Source organism: Lynx canadensis, chromosome A3 (genome assembly GCF_007474595.2).
Source record: "Lynx canadensis isolate LIC74 chromosome A3, mLynCan4.pri.v2, whole genome shotgun sequence".
In the NCBI taxonomy this organism is placed as follows: domain Eukaryota; kingdom Metazoa; phylum Chordata; class Mammalia; order Carnivora; family Felidae; genus Lynx; species Lynx canadensis.
The window spans coordinates 104,826,069-104,848,235 of NC_044305.1; the positions used below are offsets into that span (position 1 = coordinate 104,826,069).

Genomic DNA, 22,167 nt, shown 5'->3' on the forward strand with positions numbered 1-22,167 from the left:
TGCTGTGAGACGTTGGGCTCTCAAAGGTGAGCCTCAGTTTCCTCTTCTGTGCTGTGCACCTGGCCAAGTTACTCCTCCCTGCGGTGGAAGCTGCCTCCGCGGGCTCAGCAGCTCCTCGGGTGCCCATTCCACTCTAGCCTCACCCTCAGCTCCCCAAGCAGGGGTCATGCTCCCTTGTTGGAATGCTTTGTAGCTGCCAGTCCCTGGCCTTGTGACATCTGCAGACATTGCCCCAAGAGTTTCTGGGACCCCACAGAATTTTGACCAAAGGACTTGCTAGTTTGGGCTGGGGTCCTTGTTTAGCTAACACCAACCGCCTCTACTTCTATGTTGGGCGGGGTGGGAGTTGGAAAATACCCAGGACCCAGTTCAAGTCAAAGTCAGATGCACTTTGCTCAACCCACTCAGCCCCAGGGTCCCGTTGACGAGCAACGAGGAATTTTATTTCCAAGATTAGTTTTGTCCCTAGAGGCACAGGCAGCTGCGATTCCTGCGTGTCCTGCCTATCTCAGGTACCTCGGTCTCTGGGCCTGGGGAGAGGGAAAGCGCACTACAACTCCCAGAGGTCCTCGGGCTCAGGGGGCGGCCCCGGCCCCCGCGCGGATGAATTGGACCCACCAACCGGAGCCCAGAGCGGGGCGGGGGCGGTGCCCGGGCGGGGCGGGGCGGGGCTGTGGGGAGGAGGCAGGCTTGCTGCGCCAAGGGCCAGTTGCGCGGAGAGCGCGGGGTTGGAGAGCCGCGCGTGCGGAGGGCCTCGGGCGGGCGCCGAGGGACCTCTCCAGGCCATGGGTAAGCAGCTCCTTGGCCTGTCCCGGGACGGGGCTGGCGGCCTCGTGGGGAGGGCGAGGTTGCCCTGCCAGGTGCCCTCCGGGCCCTCGTGGCCATCCGGGCCCCCAGGAGGGGCGGAGCGGGGCCGGGGGTGGACTCCGGGGCGAAGGCGCGGGCACCCTAGCCCCGCTGGGGCGCCAGCGCCCTCCACCCTACGCGGGAGGGGTGAGGCTGGGTGTCGTCGCTCACTCTTCGAAAAAAGGAGAGACAAAAAGTTTTGGCGGCCAGGGGCTTCCCGGACGTTTATCTCGAAACTCTTTTCGTCGTCTCTTGGCTGAAATTTACCAAGTCCTGTACGGTTCTGTCATCCCACTTCCTGCTGTGGTTTCAATCTCGAGCTGGTCTCAGCTAATTTGTTGTGACAGGCTGTCCGCAGCAGTTTCTCTGCCTCCCAGCCCCCATTTGCCCCCCCCCCCCGCCCCGCCCCGTCACATCCCCGCGGTTCTCAGAACCCGCCGGCGCCGCCGAGAAGAGGCACCGGGGTCCCTGGGCGCGCGCGGGGCGCTTTCCACTGCGGCCGCCGTTTCCTGAAAGTGACTCTGCGCGGGTTTTGAAGAACTTGCTCAATGCACTTTGAAGAATCAACTGTTCCTCTTTCAGCAAAGGGGTGTTCTGATCCTTCGGCGGTTACCGGCTTCCCGCCCCCTACCCTTTCTCTTTCTCTTTTCTCTTCCCTTTTTCTCTTTTCTTCTCTGTTCTCTCTTATTCTTGTCTCCTGTCCACCTTCCTCTGCCCTCCCCCACTCGCCCGGCAGGAAAGAGCTATCTTCCCTCTTTGCTATCGTCCTCTTTCTTGTGTCTTCTCTTTCCTCGGGTCTCCTGAAGGGACTAGGTGGCGGCCCCGGGAGTGATGGGGTGGGGGGGGAGCGAGAGAGTTGAAGCGCAGGCTGCGACCGTGCAAGGAGAGAGATGTTTGCCTTCGCGCTCAGCCGGAGCTGCGGAGTTTGGTGCATCTCGGTCCCTTCGCAGAGTGTCCGGGGGCGCCTTCAGGCGGGGTTCAGCCCCGCTGAAGTGGGTGGGGGGTGGCGGGGCTCTCTAAGCGCCGGACTCTGAGGGTTCAGGGTGCAGGTCCGGGGGCACTGTGCTGGCCGGGTCCAGCGTCCCTTTGTTTTCGGCCGGTCAGCTGTCAGGGAGGGGTCCGCGGGGCCGAGGGGAGGATAACAGGTGCTTCTCGCCCCCCGCCGGAGCACCACTGTTGAGGGAGTCAGCATCTCTGTGCCTACATGCCCCCTGGGGCAAAGGAGGGGTAGGAGATAGTAACTAGAGAGTCTAGCGCCCAGAGTGGAGTTCCATACTCCGCCGGAGTCCTGGGGACCCGTCTGGGGTGTGTGGAACATAGAGTGGCAGAGGTAGAAAGGACCTCAGGGGATCAGTCCCTCTTCCTTTGATTTACAGGTGGAGAAACTGAGGCTTAGAGTGAGTTCTGGCAGTGAGAGGGAGGCAGACCTCCCAAGACCTCTCCCCTCCCCCTTGCCCTCCTGTTACCTGATGGTAGGCCAGGGACTGCCCACACTCCCTCTTAGCCTCCTGGGGTCTCTACCAGGAGGGTGGAAACGCTGAAAGGCTATGGAGTGCCCCCTGGCAGGAGTTAGGCAGCCTTCCTCATGTCCTGGCTGTGTCTCTACTCGTGGGTCATGTCTTGGACAAGTCACTGAACCCAGTTTCTCCCTAGGTGGAATGGGAACACAAACTTAAAGTTCATGGGGACCTAGGAGACAGTCCTTACATGGAGCTGTTACTGTTATCAGATACCACCCAGACTTGGAGGGGGGGGACAGTGGGTATTCAGCCTATCCTGGCATAGGGTCTTTTAGGACATACCAGAGCTGACTAAGGGGGGACAAGAGTCCTAGTGCGGTTAGGAGACGGTAGTCTCACATTTGGAGCCCCCATGCCACCTACCTTTCTATATTTCTCTCAAGACTGTCGTCTTGGCCCCAGCTGCTCTCAAACCCCGTTTTCCGGTGCCCCAGCTGAGACACTGAGGCAGGGCTGGGGCAGAAGCTGCACCCTTTGGGGGTCCCTTGTCCGGCTCATGCGTCCTCAGCCCTTGGCAGTCCTCCCTCCCCAAACTGCCCACTGGAGAAAGCGCCGCACCGAGACTTTGCCAGGCAGCCGGCTCCTGGGCCACAGAGCGGACTGGCGGCCTCAAAGGCTGTCTTTGTTTCAGCTCCGGCTCAAACTAAGAGAAACTTAAGCCAACAACCTCAGGCGAGGTGGGGCTAGGCGAGGTGGGGCGGTTTCTGCTGGTTGTTATTGGGCTGCTGTTACCATTATTGTCGTAATTGACGCAATTGATGCAGTGCTCCCAGTGGGTGACTTTTCATGAAAGGAAGTGTTGCTTCCTTCCCATCACACCAAGGGTGAATGGGGCGGGGCAGGGCAAGAGAAAGAGAGAGAAGAGGAGAGGAGAGAGATATAAGTGGTGCGGTCTGGCACTGGGTCTCTGACGGGCTCTATGGCTTTGAACTAGTCACAGCCCAAGCCCCTCTCTGGGGTATCAGGAGCATCTGAGATCACGTGGTCTTACTGCACCCATGTGGTTGTTTATGGAGCACTTGTTCCAGGCCTCACGCTGCTCTGGACAGTGAGATACAGTGGTGAGTGAGCAGCACAGGCAGACCTCGGATCCCACTGAGGGGCGTGGGTACACACACACACTTGTCTGTGGTTTGTGTCGGACGCCTTGTTTCTTTGTCCTGCTTAGAACATCGGGCCCATGGGGGTCTAGCACACCCACCCATGAAAGGGATACCGTAGTACAGAAGCAGTGGCTGACTTGGTAAAAGATGCAGCTCTGTGGAGCAGAGCCCCTTCCCACTCTTACCTGATTTCAGCTTGTCAGCAGAAGCCAGACTTTTTAGCAGATTAACAGGAGTGGTGTGACGGGAGATTGCTTCTTTCAGGGAGAGAAGCAAGCTTGCACCCTTTGAGCAGATAAGGAGCTTGGCGTCTCCCTGTTTCCATTAAAAAGTCCAGATCTCAGAGCTCAGTTTTGGGACGGTCAGACTGCTCTGGGGTTCTGAATCCCGGCTTTGCCACTAGTAAGCTGGGTGATTTCAGGCAAGTGATGAACCTCTTGGATCCTCATGTATTGTATCTGTAAAAGGGGGGAGATAGAACCCACTGGGTGGCTGGGAAGATTCAGTGAAGCGGTGTACAAAAATGCCTAGTCCACGGCCCGGCAGAGCACTGAGCTGAGTTGGTGGAGCGTATGATTTGGAAAGGGAAGTAAGGAATCGCTTGAGAACAAGTAGACTCCAGGGAGCGTCCTCTTTTGGAGTTAGTGACTGAAACTAACCTCTTCACTGCTGTGGTTTCAGGAGCTGGGGTTTAAGCTTGGACTTTAACACAAGCCATGGAGTTAAACAGATCAGATTCCTAATACCAGAAGGGCTTTGGGCAGCACGCCACCCCCAAGCACCCTGCCACCCCTGTTCACTCCCCAGTGAGGCACGGAGTCACAAGGGCCCAAGGGCTCAACTCCTGGCCCAACCAGCAGCCTCCTGTTCTCTTCCCAACAGTGAGAGGAGGAAACAACAGAGACTGTGAAGCCAAGTCCTGCTGTAGATTATCAAAGCTTTTCTCACACTGTTATCTAGCTGCCCAAAACACAAGGAGTAAGCTCAACAGAAAGCACACAGGGCCTTTAAGAAGGAACGTCTGAGGACAGCAAAGGGAGACCTGAATCTGGGGAGACATGTGGTCCTGAAAAAAGGAAGGTGCCATATCAGAAAGGTGTTCTCTTTCTTCAAAGTAATTTCTAAGTTTAAATGCAATTCAACCACAACCCCAGTGGTTTTTTTTTTTTTTAAGGGAATGTGACAAATTATCCCGAAGTTCACATAATTATTTAAAAAGAGTAATGATGGGGGACTTGCCCTCTGGATAGTCAGTTGTTTTACAGTTAAAACAGTGTGCATGAGTACTGGCATTCCACAGTGAAGGAAACGGTAGAAAATTCCTGAAACGGTTTCAGGTGTGTTCCTTTCGTTCTTATTTATTTTGAGAGAGAGAGAGAGAGAGAGAGAGCGCTTGAGCACACAAATCAGGGAGAGGCAGAGAGAGAGGGAGAGGGAATCCCAAGCAGGCTCTGTACTGTCAGCACAGAGCCCGATGTGGGGCTGGATCTCATGAAACGGTGGTGAGATCGTGACCTGAGCCAAAATCAAGAGTCCGACCGCTTAACTGACTGAACCACCCTGGCGCCCCTCCTATAAATTCCTTATAAACCTTTAGATTATGGGGAGGGTAGCATTTCAAATCACTGGGGGAAGGGCATCACTCAGTCAATATTGGGACACGTAACCGTTGGGGGGAAATGTGATTAGATCCCCATCTCATACCTTATAGATTCCAGCTGTGTTCACAGTAAACAATGAAATCATCATCATCATTATTGTCATTATTGCTTCCTGGATGGAAAAAGCCACGTCTGAACGACATTCCTTTGACCAGCAGTGGTTTTCTTCTTGCAAGTTGGATCCACCTTCCCGTTACAGTGGGGCATCTGAGGCTTTGTGGCGATAGCAGGACAGTAACTCAGAGGTTCCTGGGCAGCAGCAGTCACTCAGGAGCAGGTGGGACTCTTCTGCCTCTGCAGGCTGGATGTGGTTGGGAGACTGGGATGGCCGGTCCCCGAGCCTCTTTCCTGCCCTGCAGAGCCGGGAGAGCAGCCCAGCCCTTCCTCAGAGCACTGGAAGGTATGGGAGCTGGGAACCTGGCAGGCAGGGGAACCCGCCTGTCACCTGTGGCAGGGGTTTCACACTTAGTTTTCCTAGCAGAACCCTCTTCCAAATGAAGATGATCTAGAACCCTGGGGTTCCATGACTTGGGGTAGCCAGGGACAGGACAGAGGGCACCCTGGAGAAGGAGGGAGAGGACTGTCCTCTCCCTCAGCTGAGGCTATGGAAATGGGGCCCAGAAGGCCCTGCCAGGCAGAGAGCATGCTAGCCTGGTTGGGAGAGAGTGGAGGCTGAGTTCATTTGGGGACTCAGCTGGACACAGAGATAAAGAGAGTGTTTCCCTTTGTGGCTCTAGGCAAGAGCTCTAATCCTTTTCCTGTCTGGGGTTAAACGGCTCAGATTGGTGACCTCCTTTCCAGGTAACTTGAGTGCCTGGCTCCAGGAGATTTTCCCCTCAGTGTGGCCCAGGCAGAGCTCACCAATTCTGGAACCAAGCAGAAGGGATAGAGGTCCTCTGGCCCAGTGGCTCTCAAATTGGCTGCCCCCTTTAAGATCCCTTGGGGAGCTTTAAACTGATGCCCCTGCAGAGCCTTAAATCAGACTGGGGGTGGGGGACACAGTCACCAATGTCTTTAAAACGCTCCCTGGTGATTCTAATGGGTACTGATCCTACCACTTTATTTTTCTGCAGCTGAGGGCAGCCACTTACGAGGGTCACATACCAAGTTTGTAGGAAGGCTCCAGTGAGAAGCCCCAGGATCACCACATGTAGGGACTCAGGGTGGAGAGAGTCCTTTGATGCTGAGAAGCTGAGCAAGCAGGAAAGAAGGCAGAGAGGGTGTGAAGACAGGTGGATGGGGCGCCTGGGTGGCGCAGTCGGTTAAGCGTCCGACTTCAGCCAGGTCACGATCTCGCGGTCCGTGGGTTTGAGCCCCGCGTCGGGCTCTGGGCTGATGGCTCAGAGCCTGGAGCCTGTTTCCGATTCTGTGTCTCCCTCTCTCTCTGCCCCTCGCCTGTTCATGCTCTGTCTCTCTCTGTCCCAAAAATAAATAAACGTTGAAAAAAAAAAATTAAAAGACAGGTGGAGAGGGGCGCCTGGGTGGCTCAGTTGGTTAAGGGCCCGACTTCGGCTCAGGTCACGATCTTGCAGCCTGTGAGTTCAAGCCCCGCATCGGGGCTCCGTGCTGACAGCTTGGAGCCTGGAGCCTACTTCAAATTCTGTGTCTCCCTCTCTCTCTGCCCCTTCCCCATTCGCACTCTGTTTCTGTCTTTCAAAAATGAATAAATGTTAAAAAGAAAAAAGGACAGGGAGAAGAGCTGGGGGAAGTGGCTGTGCCCGTGACCTGGTGGACTTTAGGAATTCAGGGAGAGTGGCCAAAGGATTCCAGGGTGTTTCCCATTTCACAGAAGGGAAGACTGAGGCATAGGGTCACCAAGAACTTGGTTGGAAAGGCGTCAGTTGGGGAGGTGGGGGCAGGTCAGTTGTTAACACCTGGTTATTTCTGGATATTGACCATGTCTTGATTGGTCAGAAGCCAGCCTGAGAAGAAGGCCTGAGTGCCTTTCTCTTTGACAAGCCTTAGGATTGGTTTCTCTTCCAGGCTTATTTGGACTTCTCATCAAGGCTTTTTAAATGCTGGTGATGACAACAGCAACCACGATGGTGGCAAGGCCAGGCCACTTGGATTGGTGGTCACACAGACCTTACTTTGAACCCTGGTCTCCCAGGGAGACAAGCAGCTTAGCTTCTCTGGCTTCAGTTTCCCCTCTTTAAAAGGCGATCCCTGGGACGCCTGGGTGGCTTAGTCGGTTAAGCGGCCGACTTTGGCTCAGGTCATGATTTCACAGTCCGTGAGTTTGAGCCCCGCGTCGGGCTCTGTGCGGACAGCTCAGAGCCTGGAGCCTGTTATGGATTCTGTGTCTCCCTCTCTCTCTGACCCTCCCCCATTCATGCTCTGTCTCTCTCTGTCTCAAAAATAAATAAACGTTAAAAAAAATTTTAAAAATAAAAATAAAAAAAATAAAAGGAGATCCCTCCTGGAGGCCCCTCCGTGGCTCAGTCAGTTAAGCATCCGACTTCTGCTCAGGTCATGATCTTCGTTCACGAGTTTGAGCCCCACATCGGGCTCTGTGCCAACAGCCTGGAGCCTGCTTTGGATTCTATGTCTCCCTGTCTCTGCCCTTCCTCTGTTCTCTCTCTCTCTCTCTCTCTCTCTCTCTCTCAAAAATAAATAAAAACATTAAAAAGAAATAAAAAAAAAAAAAACAAACTAAATGAGATCCCTCCTGAGGGCACCTGGGTGGCTCAGTCAGTTAAGTGCCTGACTCTTGATTTGGGCTCAGGTCGTGGTCTCACAGTGGTGAGATCGAGCCCCATGTCGGGATTCTCTCTCTTTTCCCCCTTCTCTGCCGCTTCCCCGCTCACATGTGTGCACGCACACCGTCTCTCTGTCTCTCAAAATAAATGCTTTTTAAAAAAATGAGCTCCCTTCTGGGACTAAATAAGAGAACACACGTGGAAGAGCCAGGGACCCGTGCGGCACAAGCGAGTAGTTGCAAGCAGGGTGAAGCTTCCATGAGCGACCACCGAAGGGCACACCATCCCGTGGCCAAAGGTTCTGGCCTTGTGGGCCACGCTGGTGTGGGTTTGTTGTTGTCACGGCGATTCTTTTTCTCTCCAGGACAGAAAGGGGAGCTCGTAGGTGCCCAGTGGTAAGGATTTCCTGAGCTGGAGCAAACCGGGAAAATGGGAGCGTTCATACTAGGTTAACAAAAAGGAAGAGAAGGTTAGAAAGAAGGGGAGATCCAAAGCCCGGGGCTCCTGGTCTGAGGTGCACTGCCAGCTTGTCAGAGGGCTGGAGGCGGTTTCCAGTGTTTTTTGCAGGGACACGGGTGTTGTGCCCTTGCAACTATCAGCTTGTGGCTGCCCTTGGTAAAGTCGAGCGCCTCCTGCCCTCCATGCACGTTGTTGTGAGACACACTCCTTCTCACTGAAACCCAGCGCCTACTGTGTGGCTTCACTGAATTGTCAGGAAGCCACATGCGCAGTGGGCAGTTCAGTCTGGATGGCTGTGAGTGGCCGAGGGTGCCCAGCGGAGCAAGATGGTTGTGCTAGGCTGGGGTCTGGGAAGGGCCACCCACAAGAAGTGGCTTGTCAGGTGAGACCCTTGCAGGTGACAGGAGCAAGTGGCCTAATGAGGGACAGTTAGCCCTCTGCCGGTGCTCATAGAAAGGTCAGATGTTTCATAAACAGGAGCTTCTAGGCTTCTCGATTATTCCTGGAGGATCCAAGCACCCGCTGTGGTGCTCTTGGGCTCACAAACGTGGGAACCTCTGCAGCTTTCCCAGTTGGGCTGAGGTGCTGTGAAAACGCTCTGCCTGAATGTGGGGCAGGTTTTGGAGACAGGGTTTCCCTGAGCACCATGGCCCGACCTTACTCTCCTCTGACGTGACCCCAGGGTGGTTTAAATTTTCCTTCAAAGGATGTGGGGAGCTGGCTGGAACAGAGGAAGGAACAGCAGCAGGTGTGGGGCTCAGTTGGAGGTGAGCCTGGCGGAGAGGAGGGAGAGCAGAGTTGGCCACCGGGGTGAGCCCACGGGTGTGTGTAAAGGGCCAGCCTGTGTGCAGCCAGGGACCAGGAGGCAGGGGACACTTTGCCGAAGGAAGGGGAGGACTCGCTCCACACCTGGTGGGTTCAGATGGGGGATGGGAGGACCTGCCATCTCTCCCAGAGGACCTCTCCTCACTGCCTGTTCTTCTTGCCTGCGTCTCAAGTGCTCTCTCTCCCCCCTCCCCCACCCCTTCCCCTTCCCCTCTTTGCAGCACCTCCTGTCAAAGGGAAAAGGAAACAGTCAGAGGAGGGTGATCCCCTAGACCCATCTGTGTCCCCTCAACGCGATGGTGAACAGAGCAGGAGCCAGAGCCCCATCCATCTGGAGGTGAGTTGGGCGACCCCTGGGGGCCTCTTCCCTGCCCCTCCCCCCCTCACCTGTGCACAGCCTCCCAGGTGAACTTTGGGACTCCCCAAGCTCTCAGGAGGATATGTTCCCCACGCTCCAGTCTGCTGAGCCGGGCCCAGCCCTCAGGTGTGGGGAGCTGGGAGCCAGGGACAGGAGGATCCTCCCGTGACCCATGGCAGGGGTTTCAGACTTAGTTTTCCTAGCAGAACCCTCTTATCAAATGAAGATCTGCCTGGAGCCCCGATGAATGAAACCGATAAAAGCACTGTTTTAAGATGTAAAACCACGTGTACATCCGTGCATCCCTCCAAGTTTACAGCGTGGGTATTAGAGTCCCTCAGCGAGATCACTAAGGCCATTTCGGTGGGCAGGGTCTGAGAGGGAGCTGTGGGCGACCCAGTGGAGCATTGGCCTGAACGTCCATTCGTCTTGGCCGTTTGCTTTGGTGGCACAGCCTGGAGTAAAAATCCTGATTCACGTAGAAGAGTAGTTGCAAATGGTAACAGTTTTTCACAGCTTGCGTGGAAGAGCTGCCGAGGGAGTGCCTTCATTCTGAGGCCTGCACAAGACCAGCTGCCTTGGTCTCCAGCGCGTCACAGTTTCATAGGTGACGCGTGAGTTTGTGTGCCATTCATTATCGGAGGTCTTCGTTCAGTGTCAGAAACACTGAAACGGTACTTGAATAGAATGTTTTGGGAATGCACAGCTGTCTGTACTGTTCTAGGCCCTCATGGTTTACATCCTTCTGGTGTTTGGGGCCTCCCCATCCAGGACCTGGGAGCTGTCTGCTCTCCAAGCCCTGAGCCCCAGCTCAACCATACCCCACTGCCCTGAGCCACCAGCCAAATGAATACCATCAGCAGACACTGCCCCTCTGGAAGCAGGAACCGAACGTCCTGACAGAAGTGTGTCAGGAACCCAGGATAGGGCTTCACCACCCTAAATTCAGCACGCAGACTGGCAGCTCACAGAGGCAGGCCACCACAGCAATGGCTCAGTGGACACAGGACCCCGCAGTGCCAGAAAACACCAAGCACCTTTGCTCCTTCGGCTTGGGGACTCTGAGCCTGCCGCCAGGAGCTCACAGTCTGGTAGAGGAGCTGAGACACAGAACACATCCAGAGCAAGATAGAGAAGTGCTCTGTGCTTGGAGAGAGGCCGGGGGAGCTGCAGGGCTGCTCCTATGGCTGTCTCTGGAGCTGGGCCTCTGTGGACCCTGACTTGGGGTCCTGGGTACTAACAGCTGACAACTGCGTCTTTCTCATGCCAAGAGACAAATCACTCCATCCCAGAGCCGTAAGCTGGATGCTGGGAGCCTGCTCCCTCCTACGGGAGCCTGCGGTTGGGGACCACACGCTTCATTCCTCCCCAGCAGCCAGTGGCTCTGCCTGTCCCCGGCCACCCACCAACTGGGGGCTCATCCCAATGCCTCCTGTTCTTTCCCCAGGACTCCCCCGAGGCAGGCGGGGAGCGGGAGGAGGACCAGGAGCGGGAGGAGGAGCAGGCCTTCCTGGTCAGCCTCTACAAGTTCATGAAGGAGCGACACACGCCCATCGAGAGGGTGCCCCATCTCGGCTTCAAGCAGAGTGCGTCCCTGGGGTGCAGGCAGGGAGGGGGAGCCTGGCAGGGGATCCCATCCAGGTAGGGTGTCAGGGCAGGCACCTCCACTCTGGACACCCCTGGGTGATGCCAGCCCACAGAAAGGGCACCCCCCTCCAGGCACAGGGCTGCAGTGGGTGGGGCCGGATCTCTGTCCTCCTTGGCCACTGGAGTGTGCACTGCCAGTGCACAGGGCCTAGTCCACCCATCCATTGCAGTGGCCCTGTCTGGGTGTGTGCTGGTTCTGTGCCTGCCTGACAGGTCCACGGGAATGGGCTGCTGGTTGTGCCCTCCCCCTACAGAGGCTGACAGGGGCCCTGCCCTCTCTTTTCTCCAGTTAACCTGTGGAAGATCTACAAAGCAGTGGAGAAGCTGGGGGCCTATGAGATGGTAAGGAGGCACCTCGCTCCTTGCCATGCTGCATCTCCCAGGCCTTCCCCACTGCACCCTGTGGGGTCCTGGGGAGGAAGGTCCCTGTCCCCACCTCCAGATAGGAGGCAGAGGCAGGGTCCCAAATCCTGCCCCTTCCCTAGCTCTCCTGCATGCTGTGTGCTGTGGGGGAAGAGGGCCTGCCTTGCTGGCTTGTACTTTGCTGCTCAAAGCAAGTTTTCCTGTCTTCCCATCTGTTCTGTCTTCCTCATGCTCCCTTTGCCTGGAAAGCTGCTGGGGCCAGCAGCCGGGCAGTGGCCCCTGGGAGGGAGGGTTGGCTAGCGGCCAGGCGAGCCCCTTCCCAGCTCCCCGCTGCCACTGCTGGGGGAGAAGCAGCTGCAAAACGCAGTCCCTGTCCCTGTCCAGTGGGGACCTGGAGCTTCCAGGACTCCACCAGCAGGGGAGGGTGTGCCGGTCGTGCCCTCATGTGGTGCCCTTGCAGGTGACCGGCCGCCGCCTCTGGAAGAACGTGTACGACGAGCTGGGGGGCAGCCCGGGCAGCACCAGCGCGGCCACGTGCACACGCCGCCACTACGAGAGGTACGGCCGGCCCGGGTGAGACCCTGCCTGCAGGACACCTCAGCCCTCACCTCGGGGCGGGGCGGAGCGGGGCAGAGCAAGACCTGGGGGCAGGGGGCAGGGTGGGGGTGGGGGGCGCGGGTGGTAGGACGTCCACACCTCCCACTGGATGTACAAGCCTGAGCTGCCTGCACCGCATTCATCACCGCCCAGGCCCAGCTCGGCCACACCGAACGCCTCCTGGGCCAGATGAGGGAGAGAGGTGGGAGGTGTGGCACGTGCCTGCCAGGCTGGCCTCCTGGTGGACACGCTGTGCTCCTGCTCAGGCTGGTGCTCCCATACGTGCGGCACCTGAAGGGGGAGGACGACAAGCCGCTGCCCCCTTCCAAGCCCAGGAAGCAATACAAGATGGCCAAGGAGCCCCGCGGGGATGACGGGGCCCCTGAGAAGCCGAAGAAGGCCAAGGAGGAGAAGCGGTTAGACCAAGTAAGCTCTGAGCCTGCCTGGGCCACCAGCTGACCCCAGGCCTCCCTGTCCCCTGGTCCCCTGCCAAACACCTCCCTCTTACCACCCACGTCATGGCCGCAGAGCACCTTGCCCAGGATAGCCAGAACCTACTCTGATGGCAGATCCATGGCGGGCTCCAGGGTCATGGTTGTGCCAGTTCAAATGAGAGGCCCTGTGGGGTCTGAACTCCAGCCCGCACCTCATTCACCAGGCCCTGTGTCCTGATACCATGCTGTGCCCGTTCAGAGGACAGGAGACCATTTGAAAATTTTTCACGAAGGTGCTGGAAGAGTGAACAGAGGCTCTTGGGACCCCTCTGTGACTCTGCTCCACAGGGTCCCCAGGTCAGGGTATGTGGCTCACACCCAGCCCTGAGGCATGAACTTTTCTCATTCCAGATGATGCCAGGAAAGACCAAGACAGATGCTGCCACGGACCTGGCACAGCTTCCTAGCCAGGAGCCCCCCAGGGATGGCACAGAACAGCCAGGCCCAGCCCTGGGCACCTCTCTGCCCTTCGTGGGTGCCAGCAGCTGCCCTGAGGCCTACAAGCGGCTCCTGTCCAGCTTCTACTGCAAAGGAACGCATGGCATCATGTCACCACTGGCCAAAAAGAAGCTCCTGGCCCAGGTGAGCAAGGCGGAGGCCTTGCAGTGCCAGGAGGAGGGCTGTCGCCATGGGGCAGGCAGCCCTAATGGGGACCCCCAGGCATCCCCAGCTGTTCACCTCTCCGAAAGTCCTCAGAGCCCAGGAAAGCCAGCTGAGAACTCCAGGCACCGGCTGACCCCTCAGGAGGGATTACAGGCACCTGGTGGCAGCCTCAGGGAGGAGGCTCTGGCCGGTCCTCGCCTGCCAGCCCCCATCTTCACTGGCTGTTTCCATGCGTACCCCACCGAGGTGCTGAAGCCCGTCAGCCAGCACCCCCGGGACTTCTTCCCCAGCCTTAAAGATGGGGCGCTATTAGGGCCCCCTGGCAAAGAGGAGGGCCTGCTGGTCAAAGAGCCCCAGTTGGTGTGGGGCGGGGATGCCAACCGCCCGTCTGCATTCCATAAAGGCAGCTCGAGAAAGGGCAGCCCCTACCCCAAGCCCAAAGCCTGCTGGGTGTCCCCCATGGCCAAGGTCTCTGCCGAGAGCCCTGCACCCCCACCTACCTTCCCTAGCATCCCAGGCCTGAGCAACAAGCGCAGCCTGGAAGAAGAGGGCTTTGCCCATGGTGGCAAAAAACTGCGGGCAGTGTCTCCCTTTCTTAAGGAGGTGGACGCCAAGGAGTGCGGGGCCAAATCCGTGGGGTCCGGCTTGGCCGTGTCCTGCCTGCTGGGCCCAGCGCTGGGGCCCACCCTCCCCGAGGCCTACAGGGGCACCATGTTGCGTTGCCCGCTGAACTTTGCCGGCACCCCGGACCACTTAAAGGGCCAAGCCACCCTCCCCTTCAGCCCCCTGGTCATCCCTACCTTCCCGGCCCACTTCCTAGCCACTACAGCACCCTCCCCCGTGGCCACCGGTCTGATGCACCTCCCCCCGGCATCCTTCGACGGTGCCCTTCGCCACAGACTTTGCCCAGCCTCGTCTGCATGGCACGTGCCACCTGCCACAACCTATGCAGCACCCCACTTCTTCCACCTCAACACCAAGCTTTAGGTCTGAGCCCACGGGGCTGTGCCGTGCTGTGCAGGGTCTGAAGTGGCCTGAGATGGGGAGGCACTGCCGGGGGTCTGGGCTGGAGCCTCTTCCCCGGGAGAGCTTGGCTGTGCCCAATGCAGGAATGTGCCCCCTGTCTGGGCAGCCTGGCACAGAGAGGGAGGCAGCGGGAAAACTGGGTTTGTCTCAAGGAAGCAGCCCAAGCCTGCGGGGCCGCGGGAGAAGACGGTGCTGGGCTGGCAGCTCCCAGCTAGGTCCCCAGAGCAGAAGCCAGGAACGTGGTGAAGGGCCAAGGAGCTGGGTAGCAGTTTGAGGTATGCAGGCTGCCCATGGAAAATCCAATAAAAGACCAATGCGAATTCACCCAGCCCTGAGGTGTGCATGGTTTGGACCTTCACAGGGGCAGGTGAGGCTGGGGCGTGTTCGTGGGTGGAGGCGTTGGTGACAGGGCTGGGGGAGCCAAGGAGAGAGACCTACCTTGCATCCACTCAGATCCAAAATGCCTCCACCCCCGCCGAAGAGCAGGGGGTCAAGTCTCCTGTTCATAATTCAGCAGGCTGCAACATTCGTCCTGTGCTTTCTGTCCACTTTCATAATAGAGTCTCAGGGCAACTGCCTGTCAGGTGGGGGTCTGAGGCTCTGAGAGGGCTGGTGACTTGCCCTGGTTCCCCCAGGTAGTGACTGAGCAGAGCTAGCCACTTGGGTGTGATTCGAGTACTCAGAGCTAAACCACAGGACCCCAAACCATGAACAGCAGGAAGAGCCCTGGGGGCCAAGGGTGTGAGCAGGGAATCTGATTGGTCTGTCCTGGTGGTGGACTTACAGAGCCTGCTGCTCAATCCTCCCAGTGAGCCCCCTCACCTGCCCAGGGGTGGCCCAGGAGGTTCCCGATTTGGGTAGGCACCTAGAGGGGAAGGGGAGTGAAGGGGGCAGAATCTTGGCCTGGGCATCTGTGTTCATTAGATACGGTTGCTCTGGGGGCTCAGACCCTGCAGCCTAAACAACCTCCTTGCTAAAGGCTCCGTTTGGGGAGCTGTCTCAGTAGGAGGGAAGGCAGGAGGGCCCCTTTCAGAGGCTTCCCGCTCCTCCCCAGGCTGCCTGGCCTCAGAGGCCGGCACAGTAACCTGCTGAGCTTCACGTGTTCCTGCAAAGGCAGTGCTGCTCCAGAATGCAGGGATGGTAGGGGTGGGGGCCAGGCCCCCAACTTCCAGCCTCCAGCCTCAGATTGGCCAACGGGGGCCTTTGACCTGTGCGGTTGGAACTTTCCTGCCTTCTGGGATACTCATGACCTCAGGTCATGGGAGGGGCAATCTAGCGTGACGACTCCGCCCCCACCCCCACACTTAGTTAACAGATGTGTAGGCTGAGGCCCCCCCATGGGTTCTGTTTGCCCAATGCCACCGCTGAGTAGGACAGAACCCAGACTGGGGCACACACAGCATTTCTGACACCAGGGGGTGGGCTACCAGGGCTGAAGGCATCCCATCCAGCCTTGCCTCCAGCTTCCACCCCTGGAAGCTGCCTGTGGAGGGGGAGCTCAGATGGGCACAGGCCGGAGAGCTGCCCTCCTAGGGGTGGGGTAGCCAGAGGGTGGTGGTCACCGCTCCTGGCTCTGCTGGGGGTCCTTAGATTCCCCACCTCCCTCCTGGGCGATGCCAGATACCAGCCTGAGTAGCGGCATGACCTCCAGTCTTGAGCCCCCTGTTCCCACATGCTGCCCATGTCTCTAGGCTCCTGGAATCGCTGGTGAACAAAGAGGGGCGGGAGGGCTGAATTCTGCCACCCTCCCTGCGAGTGCCCTGGGTGCTGGGCCACAGGCCACGGGGTCAGATCCCCTAGGTAAGGGGGAGGCGAGGGCCACCTATTGTGTGCAGGGTCCTGCCTGAGATGGGGCACGGCCACTGAGGTCCTTGTTATCTGCAAAGCCACAGTGCCCTCGTTCTGGCACAGAGGTGGGAGGTGCGCACCAGGCAAAACTTGGGCACAGGATGTTCAGAGCTGTGATGGTGGTGCCCTCTGCAGGCTGTTTGGGGGACTACGCCTTGTGGAGAGGCTGCGACCTGAAGTTGGCTCCTGAGAAGGAGGCTGTGGCCCTTGCTTGGGGGTCAGCAAATACCCAGGGCTCAATGTGGGCATGCTTCCTGGGAAACTTCTGCGCCCTGCATTTCCAGTGTGCCGCTTTACATGATTTTTCTCACTTGCCCCTCATGATTCTGGGGAAGGTACTGTCCTGATTTACAAACGAGGAAACCGCTCCGAGAGCCCTATTAGGTTCAGACGCTGCTGACAGGCAAGACTGACTCACTGGAAGGACATCCTGCACGTGCTTCCTGGGCACTGCCGCCCTGTGTGCACAGGTGTGCTCCAGGTTGTGCTGTTTTCATACCCTATTCCTTTGCATTCCTGCTGTGTCCTGACAGCCCTTGCCTCTGCCCTGGGGACCCACAGGCCAGCAGGACTGGCCAGAATCTACCGTTGGGGCATAAGCCATGTCTCAGGACCATTTTAAAGACCGCTTTCAAACTGTCTGTGGCATTCGAGCTGTTGAGGGTGGCAGTGAGGGCTTGCTGCGTGGCGATGAGTGGAGGCAACTCGGGAAGGAACATCCCTTTTCCTGGTGACCGTTGAAGCAGAAGGCCGTGTGTCAGGCATTCGACAGTGAGCTTCCATTCCTAGCGGGTTCCAGGCACTGGTTTAGGTGTTGGGATGGACACATCAGTGGACAAAACACTCAAGCCCCCGCCCTCATGGAGAGGACATTCTATAGGCGAAGAGGGGGCAGAAAATAAGTGAATCAAATACAGAGCATGTCAGGAGGAGTTAAGCCCCAGGGAGAAAAATAGGGCTGGGGAGGGGAGTGTGCAGTTTGTTTTTGCGGTAAAATGTAACTTAGCCTAACATTTACCTCATTCTGCCCATTATTAAGTGTGCGTTTGAGTGCACAGCGTACAATGTTGGGCTGCCATCACCACCATCCATGTCTAGGTTAAACAGGGTGGCCAGGAGTTCTCAGTAGAAGGTGGCATCTGAGCAGTGGCTGGAGGTGATAGGGGGAGCCGTGTGGCTCCTGAGGAGGGCAGAGGGAAGGGGGTGGGGACGGAAGCCCTGGGCAGGAGTGGGCACGTGCGTGAGGAACTAGAAGGCCTATGGAGTTGGAAGAGAGTGAGCTGGGGAAGAAACAGAGTTCCACAGGTGGCTGAGGCTGGATGTGTAGAGCCTTCTGGGTTCCAGTGTGAGCCAGAGCAGAGGAGGGTCATGGTCTCCAGCTCTCACAAGAGGCTTGTGGTTTCTGGGTGGGACCAGGTGCCAGGGGGTGGGGGTGGCAGGAGCCCATCTACAGAGACACAGGCAGCAGGCTTGGGCGCAGGTCCCGAGCGGGTGGGGGCTGTGCACAGCTCTGGTGAGTGCTTTTGTTCTCCTAGGGAGTATGCAGGGAGGGGGGGGCAGGGTGGAGGTCTGAGGAGGGAGAAGGGCAACTAGAGATCTCCAAGAGAGGGGGCAAGGCTACACAGAGCAGGGTGCGGGGGCTTCTGGAAAGCCCCGAGTTCCCACCCCAAGAGGCTAGTGGCGGGAGTTTCCATGGGACTAGCAGCGGTGAGGTGGTCTCCCTGCCACTTGGGCCAGCTGGATGCAGAGCCGGGACTTGCAGAGGGGGCACTAGGTGCCACGTGAGTGGGAGCTGCACCCGGAGAGCCGGCCGAGCAAGGGCGACCATGATGGGGGGCGGCAGAGAGGAGGCCGGGAGGATGCAGTGAAGGACCCAGGACGGGTGGGACCAAGGGATGGTTGGTCCTGGTGGCTTCAGAGGAAGGATGAGGAGATGAATGTGCTGAGGGAGGGCGAGGAGGCCCGGGTACGGGAAGCTCTGAAATCAGCACAATAGCATAGCAGTGGTTTGGGGCAAGGCCTACCTCTGAGTCTTTGAGGATCAAGAATGGAGGATGGGGAGGAGGGAGTACAGCAAGGACCCTAGTCAGGGTCTCCTGGCATGACCTTCAAAGGGGGGAGCACGGGGTCTGGAAGCAGGGCTTTGCTCAGCCACCCTCAGGGGTGTGTGAAGTGTCCCACACTGGAGGCGCGGCAGGGGAGCATCTAGAGGTGGGCACAGGGTTGGCCGGCAGAGGAAGCCCCACGGGTAAGAGATTTCCATTTAAACTCAAGACCAGAGCATGCAGAGAGTGGCCTGAAGATGTGTTTGGTTTGTTTGAACCGATGTGATATAAAAAAGGTTTTTGTAACTAGCTGTCAGCGTTTAAAAATCAAGAGATTTCCCATAAAAGTTTGGATATCGGGCTTCTCTTTAAAAATCAGAACCTCTAGGGGCGCCTGGGTGGCGCAGTCGGTTAAGCGTCCGACTTCAGCCAGGTCACGATCTCACGGTCCGTGAGTTCGAGCCCCGCGTCGGGCTCTGGGCTGATGGCTCAGAGCCTGGAGCCTGTTTCCGATTCTGTGTCTCCCTCTCTGTCTGCCCCTCCCCTGTTCATGCTCTGTCTCTCTCTGTCCCAAAAATAAATAAACGTTGGAAAAAAAAAAATTAAAAAAAAAATAAAAAAGAAAAAAAAAATCAGAACCTCTGGCCACATGAGACCACTTCCTGGAGCTCAGTAAGCGCTGCTGCCCCTTGGACAGGGATTCCTGCCCATTCAGTACAGTCTCCCCGACGCCCCTTGTCCTTAACCCCAAGGGACCCAGTTCCAGCCAGGCCACCTGGTCTCTCCTCTGTTCAGGCCAAAGTCCTGCTGCTGCGCGGCCACTAGGGGGCAGCTTTTGTTCTTTGTTGTCCACAAGATCAGTTTCCTAAGCAAGAATGTCACTGCTGGGAAACTCAACAGGGCTTCCAGACCAGAGGGCAGAGCAGAGTCTGGTTGTTGCCAAGTCGTCTGTGCAGTGTCCCCTGGTGTACGGGGACAGGGGCAGGCAGTGGTGGGCTGGCCAGCGCATGGGCATGGGTCCCCGTCCTGCCCGAATCCTGATGAATCAAAAGGCTTTGTCCCTCCCTGGGCCACATCTGTGTGTCTGTGAAAGGAGTATGGTCACTTCTAGGTTCTGCCTGTGACCCAGAATAAGATGCAGATAGGCTCTAGTGACTGATGAAGGACAGGTGACCTCTCCCCCCCCACCCCCCCAAATCCTGGTCCTGGAGGACCTTCCCAGCTTCTCTGGGTCCCTGGCCACTCCCGGAAAGCCACTTCTCATCTGTGCACAGCAAGTGACAGCCACTGCCCAGCCTGTTTGTGAGGCCCCCACAGAGAGGGGAGGGGCTGCCGGAGGGAACAGGGAGAAGGGGCTCCAGGCAGGGGGTCTTAGAAGGATGGCTGCACCACTACCACCACCCCTGCCAGGCTTCCAGCTGTCTCCAGGGTTCCTGCTTGGCCTTGTCACCCCTCCCTTGAGGGAGCAACGGGGAAAAGATCAAAAAGCTGGAAACCAGAACACGGGCCATGAGATGACTCCCCCACAGATTCAGTGAGGGTTCTTAGGCCCTTTACTTGCAAGCAACAGCAAGGAACTCCCACCCAGGCAGGAAAGAGCCTGCGGGGCTCAGAGACCCCAGGGAGAACAGAACAACCACACACAGGGACCGTAGCCATGCATCTCTGGGGCACTGCCATCCAGGAGCTGGGGCCGCCTCCTTCTGGCTCATCTCTTCCCAACGATGCCACGCTGGTAGCTTGAACTAGGCCACAGTGAGAGCGTTCACACCCCCCAGGAACCAGCGTAGGTACGAGTCAGAGCGTCCCCCTTCCTTGTCGCTCCGTGCCCCCCAAGCTTGGGGCTCCAGCATTTAACGGCACACGACCACCATCAGTGGCTAGGCCTCCTGGTGGGCCTCAGCTCAAGGATAAATTTTGAGGAGAGAGGATCTGATCTTATGTCCTGTGCTCACCTGTGTTCCTGAGGCACCAGCCTGTCATTTCAGAAGTGTATCCTCCAGGTAGACCAGAACAGTAGCAGCCACTGGTGACGTCAGGGGAATACACTCCCCCTGGGCTTCCTTTTCCCCGTCTATAATATGGAAGTGAGTAATTTCTACCTCGAGAGTTGTGGGCAGTTAGCGAAAGTGCTTTGTAAACTAAAGTTCTGGATGCATGTGAATCATCACCTCCTTCTCTGCAGTTCTGTCTGGCCCAGCCTGACCACCCCCTGCCTGCCCTGTATCTCAGGGCTTTTTTTTTTTTTTTTTTTATAATTTATCATCAAGTTAGCTAACATACAGTGTATACAGTGTAGTCTTGGCTTCAGGAGTAGATTCCTGTGATTCATCACTTGCATACTCAGTGCTCATCCCAACAAATGCCCTCTTCAATGCCCGTCATATCGCTCATCGTCAGGGAAATACAAATCAAAACCACACTGAGATACCACCTCACACTGGTCAGAGCGGCTAAAATGAACAAATCAGGAAACTACAGATGCTGGCGAGGATGTGGAGAAACAAGAATCCTCTTGCACTGTTGGTGGGAATGCAAACTGGTGCAGCCGCTCTGGAAAACAGTGTGGAGGTTCCCCAAAAATTTAAAATAAGAGCTTCCCTATGACTCAGCAATAGCACTACTAGGAATTTATCCAAAGGATACATGAGTGCTGATCATAGGGGCACATGTACCTCAGGGCTTTTGAAATTTGGGCTTATTGCCAACTGCTCTCCTGCCTGGCTTCTGACTTAGAGCCATCCTGACCTTTGTGTCCCGTCTGGGTCTGGGACAAGAATGGTGAATCTGGGGTGCCTGGTTGGCTCAGTCGGTTAAGCATCCAACTCTTGACTTTGGCTCAGGTCATGATCTCAAAGTTCATGGGATTGAGCTCTGAGTAGGGCTCCACGCTGACAGCATGGAGCCTGCTTGGGATTCTCTCTCTCACTCTCTCTCTGACCCTCTCCCCACTCAAAATAAATAAACATTGGGAAAAAATGATAAATCTGCTTCACCCCAGGTACCAACTCTCATTGTTCCTGGTTGCCTGCAGTTTTGGGTTGACTCAGTCTGAGAGTGATGCATTGATTAGTAATGTCTGCCAAGGACCTGGGAAGTGGAAGATACTTACCTGCCACAGAGTTGCCGTCCTCATCTCTCTCTCTCTCTCTCTCTCTCTCTCTTCATGCATGATCATGGGCCAACTTAGCGCCACGTCTCAGCTGCAGGTCCTGTGCTCATGAGCAAGGGTTGTGGGACAGAAGAGCTTGGGCCAGGGATCCTAATCCTAGAAGCCTGGGTTGGACATCACTTGCCTGGGTAGTGATCAGGGAGGCAACTTCTTAGGAGAAATCCAGATAGGTTACTCCCTCCCCTCCCAAAAGAGGTCTCCCCCCTCCCATCCCCATGAGCTGTGTGGAGAGAGGTAATTGATGATGAACTCCAAGAGTAGAGTAGAACAATTTTAGTGTCATTGTGGAGTGACTGCCATGCTTTGGAGGTTTGTGAGAAATTAGTAGATGATCCATTAAAAGAATTCCAAATTCCAACTCTGGTCGGCTCACCTCTTCCATAAACTTGGCCCATGGCCCTCTGCCCTCAGGTTAAACCCCAAATGTCTTAGTTTAGAAGGCTCTTCCCTCAGTCTCCTGGCTCCATGGTCCTCCCAGCCTCTGTCTGGGTTAAGCCCTGAGCTACTACCTCAGCTCTGGAAGCACAGAAAACATCTACCTGAAGAACTTTTCTCTGCTGCTCTCACTACTCCAGCCTCACCCAGAAGTTTTCCTCCCAGAGCCTTACTGGGTTAGGTGCCCATCCCCTGTGCCCCCACAGCACCTAGTACTGCTCACATACTGCCACTGCTGGACCTGTTAGAGTCTGCACCCTCCTGCCACACCATAGGCTCCTTGAGGGAAGTCCGTGTTTCCCCCCCATCACCACCAATCCCCAGTTCTACCTAGCCCATAGGACAGGTGTCCTGGTCTCACCCTATTTTTTAGCCCAATTATTCTCAGAAACACTCCCCTTCAGAGTGTTCCCCAGCTGCCTCTGAGCGGTTCCCAAACGACTTGCTCAGGAGTCATCCCCAGGTT

At 56.9% G+C, this 22,167-nt stretch overlaps 1 protein-coding gene across 3 annotated transcripts; it reads left to right on the forward strand.

Moving 5' to 3' along the window:
- The first annotated feature begins 675 nt into the window (after nt 1–675).
- Nucleotides 676–14,529, forward strand: ARID5A (AT-rich interaction domain 5A). Of its 3 annotated transcripts, none has more exons than XM_030311204.1 (7): nt 696–789; nt 9,335–9,450; nt 10,919–11,057; nt 11,408–11,460; nt 11,942–12,039; nt 12,345–12,504; nt 12,924–14,529. In XM_030311204.1, the coding sequence occupies exons 1-7, from the start codon at nt 786–788 to the stop codon at nt 14,160–14,162; spliced, it is 1,809 nt and encodes a 602-aa protein (XP_030167064.1). In that variant the 5' UTR covers nt 696–785; the 3' UTR covers nt 14,163–14,529. The 3 variants fall into 3 exon arrangements, with proteins under 3 accessions (XP_032448585.1, XP_030167064.1, XP_030167063.1); XM_030311203.1 differs by lacking the exon at nt 696–789 and adding an exon at nt 4,997–5,407; XM_032592694.1 differs by lacking the exon at nt 10,919–11,057 and having other exon boundaries at nt 676–789.
- Nucleotides 14,530–22,167: the final 7,638 nt, after the last annotated feature.

Bases quoted from the DNA above. Each gene is read 5' to 3' on its own strand.
- ARID5A (XM_030311203.1), top strand. From the start codon at position 5,206: ATGAAATCATCATCATCATTATTGTCATTATTGCTTCCTGGATGGAAA. The intron at 11,461-11,941 runs GTAAGGAGGCAC...GTGCCCTTGCAG, and splicing joins AGCTGGGGGCCTATGAGATG to GTGACCGGCCGCCGCCTCTG. The intron at 12,040-12,344 runs GTACGGCCGGCC...GCTCCTGCTCAG, and splicing joins ACACGCCGCCACTACGAGAG to GCTGGTGCTCCCATACGTGC.